This window comes from Leguminivora glycinivorella, chromosome 6 (genome assembly GCF_023078275.1).
Source record: "Leguminivora glycinivorella isolate SPB_JAAS2020 chromosome 6, LegGlyc_1.1, whole genome shotgun sequence".
Taxonomy (NCBI): Eukaryota; Metazoa; Arthropoda; class Insecta; order Lepidoptera; family Tortricidae; genus Leguminivora; species Leguminivora glycinivorella.
Window position 1 is genome coordinate 7781844 of NC_062976.1, and position 20360 is coordinate 7802203.

The following is a 20360-nucleotide window of genomic DNA, read 5'->3' on the forward strand; positions in this document are numbered from 1 at the left end:
CAATTGTAGAATTTTAGGTACCTCATTTTGGTGCTAACTGTACCTACTACAACAAATTATACAGAATAACACACAAAAAAGTGAATGCGTGATATTATCCGTCAGCGAGCCGGAAATGCCAGCCGTGTAACACGTTCAAAAGTCACCCTGTATAAAGGTCAGGTCGCAACAGGTGTTGAACATTTTTCCTTAACCAATCTCTTTCCACACAAAAGACGTTAAAACATTTCAACATTTAAAAATGTGACGTTTGGGCCATTGTATGGAAATATCTGTCAACTCGTAAGCTGCAGTCAGATTGGACAGCTTTTAACACGGGTTGTCTATTGAGCTTTATTTTTACCATTTTAATGATGATTTTGTATGATATTAGAGGTAAAAGAGCTGATAAATTGCCTGATAGAAAGCTCATTACATGAGAGGTTGCAAAAGTATGTCTCCATCATTTATCATCATCAGGCCCCGTAGCTGAATGGCACAAATGCTCACGAAACGAAACGCAGATATCTATCTCTATCGCTCTAAGCCAGACTACCTTTCGCGGCGTTTCGTTTTCATTTCGCGTCGCAGAAATGACATTCGGCTACAGCACCAATCTCGTGTCGATTTTTATGCGGGAAATACGACGGGCGGCTATTCATTCCAAAGTAAGTTTCTTAATCGCACAGTATCAGCTGTCGACCATCTAAGCTGTGTAGATGGAAATGGTGTCGCGTAGGGGAATGAAATGGATTTTTTTCCATCAAACAGCAACTTAATTATTGCTCGGATGACTCGTAACCCACACACTCATTTAATTAATGAAAAACTTGTGAGCGCATCCTTACCCAAAATTTCACCCAGCCTAAATAATATCAAATTAAAACTCCTTTATTTCAATAAAACCGTATCAGTGGGTGTCAATTAGGCTCACTGGAAGAGGGCAACTAATCCGTCCGATAACGCAGCCCGTATTAATCTCATGCCACAGAAGAATTAATTTATACGATACTACAGCACCAACCTTCTCTGAACAGAGGCGAACCTCATGTGGTCGGTATAAGGCTTAAGAATCGTCAGGTAAATTGGTGGACGGTGGTACATTCGTATCGGTTATCGGAACGTTATCGCTGCGGACGAGTTCGTGAGAACTTTCGTTTGGAGAAAAAATGCGGTAAGCGTAAGTGCTGCCACCATTTGTTAGTTGCAACTGCTTGTGGGTTAGTGAAAAGGCAAAATGGTCGTGGCTTTAATAATGCGCGGCCTCAACTTCCGCGTGTTTACATTTGATCTCAATTGATTTCATTTAGATATCACTGGGATCTCGCTCGGAGTCATGTATTGGCACGACTGAGATCTACCAATCTACTTGAGAATTCTCTCTTTTGTCATTTACTATCTACGGAGCATACATACCTATACTAACTGCTTAAATGGAAAGGAGCGATTATCGTACTTGAAGTGCTAAATACACTCGTAGCTGTGCATGTGCAAGTTGTGGAAACTTTCCAAAAAAATCTTAAATTTCTTGAAAAATTCACGAAACTTTCACGAAAAATAAAGGGAATTTAAATTTATGAAATGGAAAGTTTCCATCCATACAATTATCCATACAAAGTATGGAAAGTTTCCGAAATTTTCCTATGTGAAAATTACAGAATTTTGGAAACTTTACGTCGGCACATCAGTACTCGTAGCATCAATCGCCAATCATACCCATCAAAAATTCCAACATACAAATTAGTTCAACAATATCCCCTTCTCATCCCTTAATTTCAAATATTGCAATAAAGCTCGCCACATGGCTACGCGTATCGAATAGGGTCAAGCGCGACGCAGGTGGCGCAGGCTCAGTAATTGCCCATTAAAAGGGAGATGGCCCTTGAAATCGCTATAATACCAAACTCCCATTGAAGAAGCACAATGAAATCGCCCGAATAGCACCAATAGCACATTATTAACCATCGTACACAATTAACCGAGCCGGCAAAGTCAAATGCAAATAGATGTCATACTGTTTATAGTAAAAGATTACATTGTGCGGGTCCAATAGCTTATCTTCGCATCTAAAATGGTTTCTGTATTTAATTTATTGCAATAAAATAGATAAATGGCGGGCTTGGACGTTCCGCGTTCCTATAAATCTTAAAGGGTGTTTCCACTTGGTGTTGTTTTGTGTAGCATTTAAATGATAAGCAGGACCCGTGACGTCAAATTTATGTCATCGGCATGAAAGTTACGGGCCCTGATGATAAGTAATTGAGACAAAGTAAATTGTCTCATCTCATAACACGGGACTTAATCGGATTAATTAAGTTTTGAGCTTTAGGTATCTTCAACTTTGGGATGGCGTTGTCCCCGTGGTCTAGACGAAGAATAAGTCGACACCGATATATTCTACCCGCACTTGGTATTTATTTTTTAACAAAATACTGGCTCTAGGGTACTTCAAAAGGCAGAGTAGAAATATCGATCGCCTGACATGTGTATTAGATGTTCCATTATTTCATTTAAATAATAAAGATGAATATTTTAGTAATATGTACTTACATGACATTGCACAATATCATTGTAAGACTATGTTTATAGCAGGTCTTGCCGAATAGTCATTTTAATTTTAATGTTTATCCAGTAAAATATACCTATATCAGCAGGTATGTTATATGGTTCGTAACAAACAATTAATTCAAAGTTACACGCTGTTAGCCCAAAGAGGAATAACCCAACGTGAGCGCACTTGAAGCGCCTACTAGTTTATGTATGACAAATACCATTGATTCATCGGAATGCGATGTCTTCTCCAACTCCTTTATATTTAATGCCATTCCGGAAACATACACGCCAATGAACATATATTCCATGGTAATAAAGAAATGGGGCTAATGATAGAAATCTTTAATGACCGTAGGTTGTAAGCCTATTAGGGAGAAAACAGGGGTCGACCATGCCAAAGCCTTAACGCACCTTTTCCGCAGATAAATGTGTGGTGTGAGCACTAAGCCGCTACTACAGCTTAGCAAAAAAAAATAGAAATGAAACGATATTTTTCTACTCCTGAAGTTTTATTCGTCATTTACAGGGTCGTGCATAGATCTTTAAAACCCTACATAAAAGTCTATTCCCCAAAGCCAGCGCCCGCCGGCTTCCCGCGCATGCGCGCAGTAACGAAAAAATTGAAAACGCATTGTTTGACCCTGTAACCATGGCAACGCATTGTTGTAACGATACTGCGCGGTAAGCCGGCGGGGGATGGCTTTGGGCAACTGCGCTGGCAGTCCAAAATACAGCAAACAGTGTGAATTTCACAAAAGTTATTCTAGAAAACTATTAAAAACTAAGTGCATGGTCGTAGAAAAAGTATTGTATGCAACGGTGTTTAATTGAGTCAAAAAATACTCGTGGCGTCTTCATTAATAATTTTCGGCTTCGCCTCAAATTGTTACCCACACCACTCGTCTGTTTTGAACTCCTTTAAACGCCTGTTGCATAAAATACTATTTTCGATCAACACTTACCTGCCGGCGTATTATGATTCCAATTTTAAAACTTATCCACGTGAATAAAGCATCCGTCACGCTTTGGCAAGTTTGTCAGTGTGAGAGTGACAGTTGTCTTATCCACGTGGACAAGTGATAAAATTGGAAGCATGATACGCCGGCTGTTCTAAAAGAAAAGTGTCAAAATCTGTCAAAATAGGTCAAATTGGTTTACATAAACGGTGGCGTCCATATTATTATCTACTCTTTTTTGCCAGGCCGTACAGTAGTGCGAAAAGGTATTCCTTGCCTTGTTTGTATTTGTCATGTTAGTTCAGACAGTGTCAGTACGTGTTGTCTCGCCACTCTGCTATCTGCCGGGAGAGAATTATAAGCTTCTTTGATCCTGACAGCCTTGAGAAGGCGTTGATCGTAGACCAATGGAGGGTCATCGTAAAAGTGCCGGATTACCCACGCGCTGGTCCACCACAATCATGAAGGTCACACGCGTTGGGCTCCTGGCCCCGTAGCCGAATGGCATTTCTCCGACGCCAAACGAAAGCGATACGCCGCTGGCTCTGTCGCGCCAATACGCAAGCGCGATAGAGATAGATATCTACTAGCGCTTCGTTTCGTGAGCGTTTGTGCCATTCGGCTAGCCACCCAGGGATCCTTTAGGAAGGCAAAAGATCGGCCTGAGTGGAGAGCACTGCAACGTACAGCGACTTATGGTGGTCACGACCCTCAGTCATGAGGTTTCGACGAAAAAGAGAGTACGTGTTGTACTGAGACTGACTGAAACAGCATGACACGTTCGTACGTTTCCGCAAAAATACGAATTTTACGGAATTTTTTTTCGCACTACATCTGTGTTTTTGACGCTTTAGAATAAATTACACGACACCGTCAATGTTGACAGAAAATGTCATTGATTGTATGGAGAACGCGAAAAGCGCCCCCAAACAGTTACTTACTAGAACCTAAAGTAACACACATTTTCCGTGAACTTTACGCTTTCGAGTAACGCATTCACAAACGCCGAAAACACATAGTAGAGGATGAAACCAGTCGCTGCGTTTATGCTGCGTCAAGTTCGGTCCTTAATAGTTAGCAGTTAGAGGAAGTAAATTGGACGGTGTTATGGAATAGCGAACTAAGCGCCAAAATCCGAAAAAAAAGTTATGAATGCAGTTCGGATATAAATGTGATAATCTATAGTATTGACTATTTCTTTGTTGAAAAATCATGCTTACAGCCTTATTTTAAGGGGTAGAATCAAGCGACACGTTAAAATTTGTATGGCCCTGTGTACTAAGTCGTTACGTAAAAACGAATTGAACGCCAAATTTACTTTTACAAATTATAATAAGCGTATATTCTAAATCGCAAAATCGAGTTAAACGCCATAAAAATGTTATTAATTCGTTTTGGTTTAAAGTTTTGATGATTTATAAACGCAATATCGATTTAACCGCCCTAATAGTGTCGTTTAATTCGTTGTTACATATTTGAAATTGCAGGATATTTCGCTTAATGAGAACTAAGTATCAAGAGGTTTTGTTATATCATAATATCTTATGTGTGTAATCCTGGCTAGTACTAATGAATTATTATTAGTTACAATGCCAATTTTGCCATAATATATGCTGATTTTTTTGACATTTATTAAAAAAAGTTGATTGGAGAACAAAACTAAATTGTTAGACGGATTAGTCCTAATCATTGTGGAGGAAAACATTGTTGTTGATTTATTTACAATGGCACTATTTACTCAAATATATGGAATTTTATTTTATTCCAGTATTCACTTTACCTCTAACAATTTGCATTAAAGAATCAAGCGACAAAATATGTCTCATAGTACGCTACGACGAAATAAATTAACCTCATCCCAGTATTAGTTCAATAAAGAATCAAGCGGAAAAACGTTAATAACTTCGAAACTTGAATAGGTATGGTGTTATTTTTTTTATCTATTTAAATTATGAACACTTTTATAGGTTCAATGTCAAAATTAACTTTTTTACTTTATAAATGAACTTACAACAACTGATTCAAATTTCAAATCTTTCTAGCTCATTTTCTCGATTTCAACTAACTGTCGCTTGATCGCTTATTCCATAACACTGTCCAATTACGACTAGTGCTTTTTTAAAGACTTCACAGCTTATAAAAAAGTTGCCCTTCGTAGCTGGGACGCTATTGCACAACACCCTGCATTTTATGATTAAGCACTGAGACTTGGCACAGGTTGTTCCTTGGGTGGCCCTGAGTAGATAAAGACCGGGAGGCATCGAGAGCCCCCCTTAATTTAGGAGGGAAGAGGGGGGGAGGGCTGGCGCCGCCGCGCTTCCTTTGAAACCATATTTCTCTAAAACTATACAAAATAGGGCATGCGATATATCTTTTCCGGATAAATGAAGGACGAGGAATTCATTTTTGGAACAAAAAAAATGTACTTTAGAACAAAAATACAAAAAAAAATGGGAAAATCTTAAAACGAGATTTTTTTTTATACATATTATTGCACTTTTTATAAAAACCGTAATAGTTATTTTCAAATAAAAAATATTATTTAATAGCTACATTTATCTAGTTTTAGAAAATGTATAATTTGTTATAGAAATATATTACAGGACGAGTAATAAAAAATAATTTACATCGCCCGATAGGGTGATTTGAATGCTCATTTTAATAAGTTTTGTCAATGATTTCAGGTATAATCACTATTTTTAACACACGAAAGCCGTAATCATTGTAGTTTATGGCTATTTTAGTGATTAATGTACTTAAAATAAAAAAATACAAAAATTTAAAAAAATATTATAAATGTGATAAATTTTTTAACATTATCCTATTTTGTTCTTTCTACACAATATATATCTAAAAGCAATAAATATCAATAAAAAACCACATTTATGCAGTTTATAAAAATATATAGTTTGTTATATAAATATATTACGAAACGCGAGATGAAAAATAATGAAAATGAAAATTTTAATGTACGGGTCAGCTTGCATTATTCGATGAGGTGAGGTAAAGGTACTACCCGCTATGCAGTGGAGTTCGTCTAGTAATACAGAAATATACTTTTTCTAATAACGTTTACACATGTAGGTATATCACGACCCAGTACAGAAAATTGTAAAAGTACTATAATACAGTTTATTTTGATTGTAAAATAAAATTGCTTGTGACATATTGTAAAAAAAAATGTCTTAATCACGTTCTCCTCTCCTAAAGCAGTTCTGCATGCATAGGCTTGAAGATTTTTTAGTTTACTAGCAGAACTTAGTTACTTCCTTTGGGCCCCCTTAAATCGGTTTTACCCATCCATAAAAGATAAAATAAAAATCGTCATATTCTTCCTTTCAGTATCAATGATAGTTAGTTATTGCGCAGTAGTGCCATAAAAAATAAACTAGATTCGTATTAGCATTAAACATTAATGATTTTTGAACTAAGACATTGCTTTTGTACAAAGGAGAACCTCAAAAAATGGTCTGACTAGACGAAAACATGTGAATCGGGGCTAGTACTCAAGGCTCTCAAAAAGTGTAGCTATTTTGAGTTATTCAAATAAAACAACATGAATAGTCTGAATTTAACTATGCATATATCACAACATCCACTGCATAAGCATATCAGCTCCGAACATTTAATTTAAAAACTCTTTTTTTACGGTTGCACCTTACGCGGCACTGTTTTTTACACCTGCATCCGACAATTTCGAGGCATGTTTTTGCAGCAACAGGCAACGTTGCGGGCAAGTAGGCTCCCAAATCCCAATTGTTACAGACTTTCGTCCAGCCACAAGTAGCAAATAATGGCAAATTTTGAATTGGGTTTAGTTGACCCCATACAGTGACACCTTGATATACCTATAACCCTTACAAAAAAGATGTAAGGCAGCTTTTGTCGGTGAAATGCCGTTAATTTGGCGGTCTTTTTGGTTAATAACTATTTTCGGCACTCGTTAACCAAAGTACAGGACGCAGATCTGGAATAATAAATATGTCAAGTAAGAATTATCCATAAATTATGCAAATCATATAGATAACTACTATTTCACAAGATGTATTAGGATCAGATGTATATATCTGACCTATCATATCAATCGATCATTTCATGTGATATAAATAGTTAAATTCAGACTATATAGGAGTATGTTGTTTAATTTGAAGTACTCTAAATAACTACACTTTTTGAGAGCTTTGAGTACCTTTACCTCACCTCATCGAATCATACAAGCTGACCCGTACCGTACATCAAGATCGCCCTGCCACGTCACTTTCATTATTTTTTATCTCGCGTTTCGTAATATATCTATATAACAAACTATATATTTTTATAAACTACATAAATGTGGCTTTTCATTCATATTTTTTGCTTTTAGATATATATTGTATAGAAAGAACAAAATATACTAATGTTATAAAAAAGTTATCACATTTTAATTTTTTTTTTAATTTTTGTTTTTTATTTATTTTAAGTACATTAATCACTAAAATAGCCATAAACTACAATGATTACGGCTTTCGTGTGTTAAAAATAGTGATTATACCTGAAATCATTGACAAAACTTATTTAAATGAGCATTCAAATCACCCTATCGGGCGATGTAAATTATTTTTTATCACTCGTCCTATAATATATTTCTACAACAAATTATACATTTTCTAAAACTAGATAAATGTAGCTATTAAATAATATTTTTTATTTAAAAAAAACCATTACAGTTTTTATAAAATGTGCAATAATATGTATAAAAAAAAATCTCGTTTTTAGATTTTCCCATTTTATTTTGTATTTTTGTTCTAAAATACATTTTTTTTGTTAAAAAAATGAATTTCTCTTCCTTCATTTATCCGAAAATGATATATCGCATGCCCTATTTTGTATAGTTTTAGAGAAAAATGGTTTCAAAGGAAGCGCGGAGGCGCCAGCCTTCCCCCCCTCCTCCCTCCTAAATTAAGGGGGGCTCTCGATGCCTCCCGATCTTTATCTACTCAGGGCCACCCAATGAACAACTGTGCCAAGTCTCAGTGCTTAATCATAAAATGCAGGGTTCCCATACAAGACATAGCAATAGCGTCCCCAGTATCGGTAGGTATTCCTTTTTCGTCGCTCTTTAAATGAGCTAGAGAACTTTCAAATGAGGTGTTCGTTTATAAAGAAAATACAAAAAAGTTTCGAAATCAAAGCTTTGCCTTTACGACTTTCACGTAGCAGAGTAAACTGTAACGATGACAATACTGATAATCTTTCCAAAATTTCACAACAAAAGTAAACTTGAAATTTAAGATGTCTCGACATGCATCTACCCTATGCACTACCATCAGTCATTCTCATTTCTTTTGACTTGACCTTATTTCTTCGCTAAAAAACAAACTTATCAAATATTTGTTTATGTATTGTGATTTTAAGTGAACAGATATCGCCAAACAGACATAATAATTATAGTAGTATTGTTCCACTAAAATACCTTATGAATAAATGAAACCAAATGAATGAAACTGTCAGATTTTGCGGTATCGGTAGGAAAGAAGATAAGTCATATATTTCCTAAGATTCTTAAGAGGCTAAACAGATTTATCCCAGTTCGAAGTTAAGGTATTCGATTATTTAAGCAATAAAATGTTATCTCATCTTATCTTTACAGGTTTCCGCGAGTCTTCCTTCCTCTACGCGCTGACCGCCGCAGGAGTGGCGCACGCCATCGCCCGCGCCTGCGCACAAGGCAGACTCCTCTCCTGCAGCTGCGATCCCCTTGGCTATCCCTCTCACCCTAGAGACAGAAGACAGAAGTGGGAATGGAGCGGCTGCTCGCATAATCTTGCGTTCGGGATCGAATTCTCGAGGAAGTTTCTCGATGCGAGGGAGAAGGTGGATGATTTGCAGTCAAGGATCAATGTGCACAATAATGATGCTGGAAGATCGGTGAGTATTTAAACTATCTGATCTGAGACTAGATTATTCCTCTCACTCTAGAGACAGAAGACAGAAGTGGGAATGGAGCGGCTGCTCGCACAATCTGGCGTTCGGAATCGAATTCTCGAGGAAGTTTCTCGATACGAAGGACAAGGTGGATGATTTTCAGTCAAGGATCAATGTGCATAATAATGATGCTGGGCGATCGGTGAGTATCTTATCTGTGAACCTCTTGTGTGTGGTACTCTCACTTTACAAACAAGTTTGGATGGAGCGAGTGCTCAGAAAATCTCGCATTTTTTAATTAAATTTACGAGAAAGTTCCGAGAGAGAAGTTGGATGATTTGCAGTGAGTATGTCATCCGTGACCCTTTAGGCTATCCCTTCTATGCCAGAGATATGAGACAAGCATGAGTGGAGCGATTAGGCCATACCTAGGTTATATTTACGTTTGCAACTTGAGTTTCACTTGCACATTGCAATAAAAGATATGCAATTGCAAACTTTCATTGGACTATTCTCGTGCAATTTCATTTTTATTTGCAAGGTGCAACCGTTTAAAACCAAACAAACCATCAAACCCACCGACAAAACGATCATAAATCCTGACCAGAGCTATAATTAATGCTTTTGAATCTCTTCATAAAGTCTCATCAATGACCCTTCCCAAGTAAAAGAGGTTCTAAAGAAAACAAACACCACCTCCATAAAACCAGAATTGTCAATTGAATTAACATGGACACGAAGATTTTTAATCAAATCAAGCAAAGGGACTTCATTTCACTTTGATGTCTATTCAAAAGCGAACAATGGGGGTTCGAAAACACCACTAATACTCAATGACACTTCAATTTGACTCATTAGAAGCTTCCTGGAATATCGCCGGTTTGATCATGCGACATGAGGGTGAATATTAAACATTTTGAATTCAAAAACTGTTAAAATCAAAGGAAATTGTCATAAGGAACGTATGTGTCCCTGGGTGCGTAGCCGAATGGCACTAACGCTCACGAAACGCTCACGAAACGAACCGCTAGTAGATATCTATCTCTATCGCTCGTGCGTATTGGCGCGACAGAGACGGACTAACTGGCGTGGCGTTTCGTTTTCGTTTGGCGTCGGAGAAATGCCATTCGGCTACGCACCCTGGTATGAAAGCGGATACAAATACAGATGTAGTTCGAGAAGCTTTTCCTTCGTATTTTGCCGGAAACGATCGTGTTTGTCATGCTAGTTCAGACAGTGTCAGTGCTAAGGAATGCTCCCGGGAATTCCCGGTGCCAAAAGTACCTACTTTCCGGGTACCGAGGTGCTGGTGTTGAAATTCTCGGTTCTTCGGTACTGAAAAAAAGATAAAGACTGAGAAAGTACAACACGTACTGACTCAGTACCTACGTGTTGTACTGAGACTGACTGAAATAGCATGACACGTTCGGTAAAAGTACGAAGGAAATTCTTTTCTCTCTACATCTGTACTTAATACGACTAAAAACAGAAGAAAAACTAAAAGCAAATAAATGTTTCGGCAAGAAAAAAATCGTACGTATATTTTCCGTTACTAATCAAAGATTTTCTGCTGTGTTATAAAACTAAATTAAAATTCCACTGCAGGATTCCATGGTCTGATTCCATAAAAATCCAACTTTAAACATTAATGACTCAATTATTAACGACCGAAGTTGTTATCCTCGACAACATCACGACACGTAAACTATTTCTCTATTTTGACATAACGACTACAATTTAAACCCATACTTACAAGACACCAATTTAAATTGATCCGTCCAATTTTTCTCACAGAAAAGGAAGTTGTAGGTCATTTAGTAATAGTCGCTGTCGGGGTAGAAATTGTTTAGGTGTCCAAATTGGTTATCCGAGGCGTTAAAAATGGGTTCCAACACTTATTTAGTTCAAATTGGAGAGCGGTCGAAGGGCGTGGTGAGCGGCAATCTCTGTATGGGTGGTCCGCTGCATACATGGCCATAAGACATGGTATGGTTGTATGCCGATCTGGGTGATCACACCCAGTTTTATGGAACATAAAGTGCGCGTAATGCGTACCGTATCAACTTAAAATCTGACGACTGCCTTTGATCGTATTTAGAACAATCATTTTCGAAATTGCTGATTTTATGTTAATTTACATGATTGGGGTACCTACTTTTCATTTTATTTCATTTATTTATTTAAATCAAGCAAAATGGCTCATACATTAGTGACACAATACGCAATAAAATAACTATACAGTTCTAAAAATTCAAATTAACATTAAATAATAATACACATCCATACTAATATTACAAATTCAATTCAATTCAAAATGTGTGTGTGTCTGTTTGTTTGTCCGTCTTTCACGCCAAAACGGAGCGACGAATTGTCGTGTTTTTTTAAGTGGAGATAGTGGAAGGGATTGAGAGTGACATAGGGTACTTTTTGTTTCTTTCTAACGCAAAAGAAACCGCGGGCAAAAGCTAGTTAACAATAAAACATTAATTAAATTATGGGAAACATGTCATGTCTTTTGCTTGTATATGTACAGAAATTACTGCGGGTGCTGTGTATGATTTAAGAAAATAATATATATTAAATTGTTTTTATTTGGTTTTCATTGAGCATTTATGTACACTTGATTTACAAGTTGTAAATATCTAATGAAATCCGTCTAACTTTACCCTCGATTTCTACGTACAGCGGCATAACTTGTCGCCATACTAAACATGTCCAAAGCTGATTTGTCGTGTCACTAAGCCGCAATACACTGACACTCAGTAACCGACGGTTAGCCAAAATACCCCGCACTAGGATTACTCCTAATAATTTAATAGACCTTTTCCGTCTAAGAATAAACATGTCAAGCTCAAGCTAAACTTAAATATGAAATAACAAATTTAATCAACCAACTCGGTCTTTCATTTCATGCTTTATTTGGTAGACTTTGAGTTGAACATATTTAATTTCAACAGCATAGTTATGTTTGCTTATAATATTAAATTAGCCTCCGGAACCAAATCTGACAGCGAAGCGGCATACCAGGTATCATGGATGCATATTAGAGGGTTTACGATTATAATTTACGTCTGTACAGTTTTTATAATACAAACACGACGGTTACCTACAAATGATTTAATTTGTTATTCCTTTGTGGTTTTTAATTGAGTGGCATGATACCTGTCTAGTGTGGGCCACCAGCATGTAATAAGTAGAATTTATAACATTGTATCTTATTTTTATACGTTTATTGTTTAGTGAGTCGACTACAAGTCAATCATCATAAATTAGCATTAAAATGTGAAAACTTATGACAATTTTCGCTTTGTGTTCCATTCTTACACATTTTGTGAAAACGTTTTATTGTAAAACGGCACCAAAATCGGTGTAGGTAATTGGACATGAATGACATGATACTATTTTCATAAGTAGTAAGTACGTTTTGTGAAACTGATTTAACTATGATTATCTTTCAATAAATTGTTTTACTGACCACTATTTGATCAACGACTTATTAAAATAATTTGTAAGTATTGATTTTTATTAAGGCCACCGTCTTGTACTTTAAATTTAAAGTCTACTTCAATTACAACGATGAGGGCGTCAAGCAAATAGGTATTTAATTTGTATAAAAAAATCGAAAGACCTTCATAATTGTTCAAGGCTACTCAACAAAAGTATGCTTATTCAAGAAGCACAATTTACATTTCATTATTTGTTAGGAAACACCCAGTACACTTATTAAACTTATTATCAAATTGCCCAACAATCACGTAGCAGTATCATAATGCCCGGGCAATGTGATAAAAAATGGCGTTTATGCAAACTTGTTAAACTTAATATCAAATTGCCCAACAATCACGTAGCAGTATCATAATGCCCGGGCAATGTGATAAAAAATGGCGTTCAGACAAACCTGTTAAACTTATTATCAAATTGCCCAACGATTACGTAGCAGTATCATAATGACCGGGCAATGTGATAAAAAATGGCGTCTAGACAACGATTTATCACTTTGCCCAATACAGCTAGGCATTATTCATAATGCCCGGGCATTATACATAATGCCCTTATTAATCACTTGGTCCATAACATATACACAAATGATTTATACACAAGTGATCTTGGCAATTAGTTCTCACCCAAAAAGTACAATTCTTTACACCACCATACCACACCACACCAAAAAAAAAATCGTCAAAAACAGAAAAATCTCACGTCTACTATAAAGTATAGCTTCATTCTACGGTGAGTATTCACTTTTTAATTAGACTATTCTAATTGCTATTAAAACCAGACGAATAAAATCGTAATTTTAACGATCCAGTAGCAAAGATAAAATTATATGCCAAATACTATTTAATATCTATATAATTTACTATTAAAATATACTTTGCTGTAACATTTACGATCCATAGTCTATGGCAATAAAAATGGGCCCGAGCTAATGATTATTATACAATGTTGTTTTACGACATAAACATGGGTTTATTATCTATAAATTAAATATCGCTAAAATATTATAATTGTTGTCACTTTCTGTAACAGGGTAGCCTTAAAAATTTAATAGGCAATTAAAAAGTTATGTTTTATTCGATAATCATTTGCCGGTTTGATGGGTTAAGCACATACCTAAGTATTTAAATACTCAACTTTCTTTTTTAACCAACTACATCGAACCATCGTATAACATCGTAATTAAGTAACAAGAAAAACCACCACTCTTTTATGCAACTTGATAAGAACTAATTACATTTTGTTGACTTAGAAACCTGCATATATATGTACGCATACCGTTAAGATTGACAGCTGATTTTATTCAAGGATACACCCCTAGCCAAGGTGTAAGAAAATTGACCGAAGGCATGGTAAACTTAAGCGGTAGTCCATACTATTCTAAAAATCAATTTGCCTACTGAAGGAACTTAACTTTTCACAACCACCATCAATTACCCGACCCCAACTTACAAACCGTTAAGATTGACACCTGGTTCTACGTCATAATACACCCCTCCCCAAAATTGGCCGACAGTATCCTAATACTGGATTGTGGAAATCAATTTACAGAACCTAACCTAGGCCACATACCGTTAAGACACCTGACTTTCAGAATACACCCCTCCCCAATATTGAGCAAAGGCATGCAAAAATTGGGCGGTAGTCCACCTTATGCCTATTCTACAAACCAATTTACAGAACCAAACCCACATACCGTTAAGATTGACACCTGACTTTCAGAATACACCCCTCGCCAAGGTGTAAGAAAATTGGCCGAAGGCATGCTTGGCCGGTGGTCCGGCCCACACTCAAGGTACGGCGGCATTTACCATTTTGTTTTGTAGCCACATAATTAACAGCCGCCCAGTGAGATCTCTGTTAGACACGCTCGCTTGTAATAACCCCCGCGATGATATTTTTATTAATGTCAAAATAAAGGCGGGTCGAGTCACACCGTAGCGTAGCGGTGCCTGCGATATGTTAACGGGTAACGCGTTCGCTGGGAATAAAATATAGGGGAAAAATATTTTTATTCTATCCTAGAAAATACATGTAGCTGAAAAGGTAAAAAAAAGAGGATATGGCGTTCAAATTTCAAAGCTAGCAACGCATTTAACTCCTCTGGTGTTGCGAGTGCTGCTTACTATCCACGATAAATACTTACTAATTAAGTATCATCAGGTGATCCGTATTCTTGTCTGCTTCCTATATCTATCATTATAAACACGAACCCTAATATAGAACTACCTTCTTCTGGGTAAAAAAGTTGGTTAAAAAAGCTTACCAGCTTTCACTCCAGAAAAAATAACTTACTAAAACAATCCCAAAAATTTCTTGGAATTCAGTTAAGTTAGCGAACCAATCCCGGACGCCTATAATGGGATGATCAAAAGTCAAAGGTCACAGAATATAAAAGTCATATAAATCATATACAATACTGCCACTGTGACGGTCAAATTCCGTCCACCAACACTCAGGTTAGACACCTAAACGGTGTGACACGAGCCCCCAGGCCTCACGCTCGAGACGACCCTCAGCGGGACTATAAAAGACCTCGCGTCGACCCACACAAGAAATTAGGTCCCACATTAGAGAGCCAAGGTGATAATTACGTTACAAAAAATCGATACGATGAGTTAATATTTTGTTTCCCGATGACTGTTCGATATCGATTTAAATATAATTGCTATTAATTTTTTCGAGCCTCAGTTGCGTCAGCTAGACGAATAATAGACCGTTTTTGTGCCGATGTCAATATACTAATCATTTTATTCAGTGAGATCACGAGTTGAACTTGGTTTAAACTTGTATCCATTTATGTTGATAGCTTTGTAATTTGTTAGGATTCCGTACCAAAAGGTACAAAAGGACCCTTATGGTGCGACTAGTTCCGTCTATCTGTCTGTCACATTTCTAAATATCTCGAGAACTACTTATGCTATCAATTTGAAATTTGGAATAGTTATGAACATTACAAATTAAAAGCATTTTTTAATGAAGATTTGGGCAGAATGATTATCCATAATTTCTAGGAAATTAATAACTTTAACTAGCTATCATGTTAACGTGGTTTACTGCTAGTAAATATTTTCTTTTCTTTCTCAGTACAGAGTATAATATGTATAAATATAAAGTAGAAAGCAGTTGCCTGGCAAACATTGAAAAAACCCTGATGAGTGATGACAGTTTCTTGGAACACCATATAAAATTATTTCCACTTCAAAACATTAGTTTATTCGAGAGAAAACGCAAACGGTGCCCAAGATTCCCTAAACCCTTTAAAAATGCACCTGGACACTTTAATTCAGATCAAATCCGGGGAAATCCAAACATATTATGGCACACTTTATATGGCAAATCATTAAAACCCTTGCTAAGATAGGATGATTTTAAGATGATAATTTCTAGTTATCTTTTAGCCACAGTACCAGTATTTTAAAGTAATTCTCCAATTTACAAATGAAAAATACCATTACCTACCTACTAAAACACCTATCAATAACATCGAACTATTAGAATTATAGAATTCCATTAGCATTGAATCCTATAGATGCCTCGCCGTGTGCGGTTAACTAATGGTTAATTTGTTCGCCGGTTAGTCGCGGTCATCCCGGGCCGATTATCGTTAGTCACCGGCTTAATCGCCTTTCAGATTACTGTGATTCACTTGCCTATGTTTTGGATTGATGTTTTTTGTTGCGCGTGCCAAAATAGACGGTGAATGTGATGTATTTATTAAGACGCTCTTTAAACCTTTTAATTATATCGGAATAAAATATGTGGTTTTCCATCACAAAAGCTTATGCTGATGCTTCATGTGCATTAATTACCTAAGAAGCATGTACTCTTAGGCATGTAAAACCACATACGTCATTTCATCATTCACTTGCTTTGGTTTCATATAATTTTTCACTCAGTTCATCCATGTTTTCTTTGGTTTTCCTGTCCCATATGCATCTAATAACTTGAATTATTTAGTATGATAAAATAAAAGTATCTGCCCATCCTTTTCTATAAAAGTAATTAATATGATCTTATGAAATTTCACAGCAATGGGCTCAATAATTCGTTGAATGATCTCAACGCTCCGGCAAGCTATTATGGCTTCCATTTAAAAATATATTTTTCACTAAAATAAACACATAAATTCTAACAAAACTAAAGGTTTTTTAAACAGTCATAATAAAACGGAGCAGTCTTAATTATATTCCGTCGAGATAATTATACGTTTAGCGTCAATTTGTTACTAGTTCTGGCTTCCGATGATTGCTCATGACATCATTGTTTAGTCTGCTTTAGAGGACAACGGGGAGAATGTAAACAAAGGAACTAAACTGGTTTACTTTCCCGACCTATGGCAATAAACAAAAATGTGACGAAAGATGTCCTCTACAAACGTATAAAGTTGACCCATTTGTACTCATAACTACAAAGGAGTTGATTAACCTGAAACTGTACCTACGTATACCATACCATGTATGGCCTCGTGACTATTTTTTATTCCTGTACATTCTGTATTCCTGTACATTCGATCGAAGAGTACTTTCTACACCGCTTTATTCCAAACATTCTTTTGACTTCCTTTACTTTAATCACGTGACGACAGCTACACCTCAACACTTGCGTTATAGAGTTCATAAGTATTATGTTTAAAGTTGCTTCGGCTCCATATTTCTTCAGCCTCTTCATTTCAATCGTGCACTAAATTAATTGAAACCGGAACCCCAAATCGAACCACTAAAGTGTTATAGATAGCGCCTTAAACTATCGAAAGTCGTGGGCAATCGGGCGCGCCCTGCAGGGCTACATTAGTCCGCCGTATTTCACGAACGGCCCGCCGAGGTGAGAACATAATAAGCGGTTCGTTCGGGGCCATTTTTAATATTCCAGCTTCATTACGACGTATTACAGACGTCTTGGGTGGCGAATTCTATCGCGAACGCTCTTAATACCGGGTTATTAGGGTCGGCCGGGCCGGGGAGGCGGGCCGAAACGCCGATTTATTTGAATTTTTGCCCGACTCAATTTGGAAAATTGTTCGGCCGGCGGCTTTGGCGGAATTAAGACGTCATCGTGATTGCACTGCGGCGTTTAATTATGTAAATGTTATGAGATAGCTGCGCTGGGTGGCGCTCCGTCGCCATTGTGCGAGCGACGTGGTCACGTACGATACAGATTTATGATTTTCATGCGTCCGACGTGGACTTTACAATTTAATGTAGCCCGGAGCAATGCTGCAATGTAGCCGGCCAGTGCACCCAAGGTCAAGTTCTGGTGATACGAGGTCAGGGGAAGGAGAAATCGGTCATATTGGTGATTAATTCAAAACCGTTCTTAATTAAATAGTAGGTATGTAAATGTGAAATAAATCATGATAATTGCATTGCATGTTTTCCCTTGAACTTTGTGTCCCGATCACAAACCTGGAGAAATGTTCCTAACAAGTCAAAACAAGCCTGTGTGGTGACGGGTTAAGAATTTCACCACCCCCAATTTCTTTCCGTGGGTGTCGTAGAAGGCGACTATGGGATATGGGTTAAATTGTGGCGTAGGCGAGACGCTGGCAACCTGTCACTGCAATGTCACAGTTTCGTTTTCTTGCAACCCCTTATTTGCCAAGAGTGGCACTGAAGCTTTAGTAGTTTCATGTGTTCTGCCTACCCCTTTATGGGATACAGGCGTGATTGTATGTATGTATGTAAGTCAAAACACTAAAGACATTGTATCTTTAATATCATTAAATACTCTGGTGTTATTCAAGAGCTGACGAAGTTTACAGAAGTCCTTCAGCTTAACGCGTGAGTTTTTGCAAGCCAATAAGCAGGCACTATGATGGGTTTTCTATCATTGCCTGTGTAGATTGCAGATAGTCTCGGTACACACCAGGTTAATTTAATTAATTTCTAACTTTAATTTGCTCCAGATCTTGTCATCCCACATGGAGGTTCGGTGCAAATGCCACGGCCTCTCCGGCAGTTGCCAACTGCGAACTTGCTGGCGAGCCACGCCCGACTTCAGGGTAGTGGCTTCCACCATCAAACGACAATATAGGAAGGTAACTAACTATTTTGGCTCAGTGATCCAAACTGAATCTTGGCCTCCGTAATAACCTGTTCCGATCATGCACAACTTCCTGCCAGTCACTGACGTGACGCTGACGCAGATCCACCGCCACTAGTCAGTCGACCCAAGAACGCTCTATTGACATCCCGATAGTCTTCCATTCTAAGGCCACTAGTCAGTCGACCCAAGAACGCTCTATTGACATCCCGATAGTCTCCCATTCGAACTTCTTAGTATAGGAAGATACCTAATTCAATAAAGGTTTTAGGGATATCATAATGTGTAGCAGTTCTGGAGTCTTCAGCTCGACTGGTTTGTTAAAGATTTATAATTTGGTATTCATATCTCGAAACTTTGGATATGTTTATGTTTAACCATTGATCATCATAAATTTCGGTAGTAACGCGAGGTTTAATAACATTAACCGTTCAATCGTAACTTACACAGCAAGATCTTGACCTTGATCTTGAAAATCATGAAAGTAACTATTAACATCTAAGAAAGCATGCCCCACACCATAGCCCTTAAAAGCGTTCTTGTTACTATGCGCAAGACTATTCGCGGTGACATCTTTAAACTCTCTTCGTATTTAATTAATTACAGAGGGTTCAATTACTTTTAATTAATTAAAAGGGTTAATTATGGAAAATTCGAATATACGTAGTGCAACACTATAAAGATTAGTTACAAATACATACATATGTGAATGACCGTTTGATTTTTCTCCAGGCTTTAATAGTAGCACAGGAAGAGCTAAACAACGGATTCTCCGTATTACGAGGACGACCTCGGGGCAGGAGGCGAAGTCGAGCGCGACCAGCACCTAAAACTAGTCTCTTGTTCTTTGAAAAGTAAGTTCATAAATACATAACAGGCATCGCACACAATTTCTTAATTTCCACCGTCAAGTCAAGTTGTAAGCAGCATCTTGAAAAACATGAAGACGGTTTGGGCTGTAAATTTGCGCATCAGTTGACGTATTTATTTAAGAAAATTCACTCACCTGAAACTCCTCATCCTCAGATCCCCGAGTTTCTGCGAAGTAGACCCGAAGACGGACTCCGCCGGCACTTCGGGTCGTGTCTGCCGGATCGGGCGTACCTCACGCTCAGGTTCCTGTGATTTGCTCTGTTGTGGACGAGGCCATGCTCTCATCAGGAAGTCCAGTATTAAGCCCTGCAATTGCACGTTCCATTGGTGTTGTCGTGTGGACTGTCAGAGGTGCAGGGACGATAAGTGGGTGGCTGTGTGCAAGTGAGCTGCTCGTGAAAGTGTGATCTCCACGGACTCTTGATGGATACGGAACACTAGGAATAATACCGGCAAGTTGATGTAATAGGAGGAAAGAGGACTGGATATTATTTTGAACATCATTTATTGGATGAGGAAGTCGTCGTATTATTTGGGTTCAGTTGGACGATTTAA

The 20360-nt window shown here is 37.4% G+C and overlaps 1 protein-coding gene across 1 annotated transcript in view; it reads left to right on the plus strand.

The window, feature by feature from the left end:
- LOC125227511 (protein Wnt-10a) overlaps window positions 1–20360 on the plus strand; it is a 43236-nt gene extending 22876 nt beyond the window's left edge. Inside the window, exons 3-6 of the mRNA XM_048131844.1 lie at window positions 9118–9395; window positions 18796–18927; window positions 19665–19786; window positions 19959–20360. Coding sequence (XP_047987801.1) covers window positions 9118–9395; window positions 18796–18927; window positions 19665–19786; window positions 19959–20193 — 767 coding nt within the window. The 3' untranslated portion in view covers window positions 20194–20360. The remainder of the gene's footprint in view (window positions 1–9117; window positions 9396–18795; window positions 18928–19664; window positions 19787–19958) is intronic.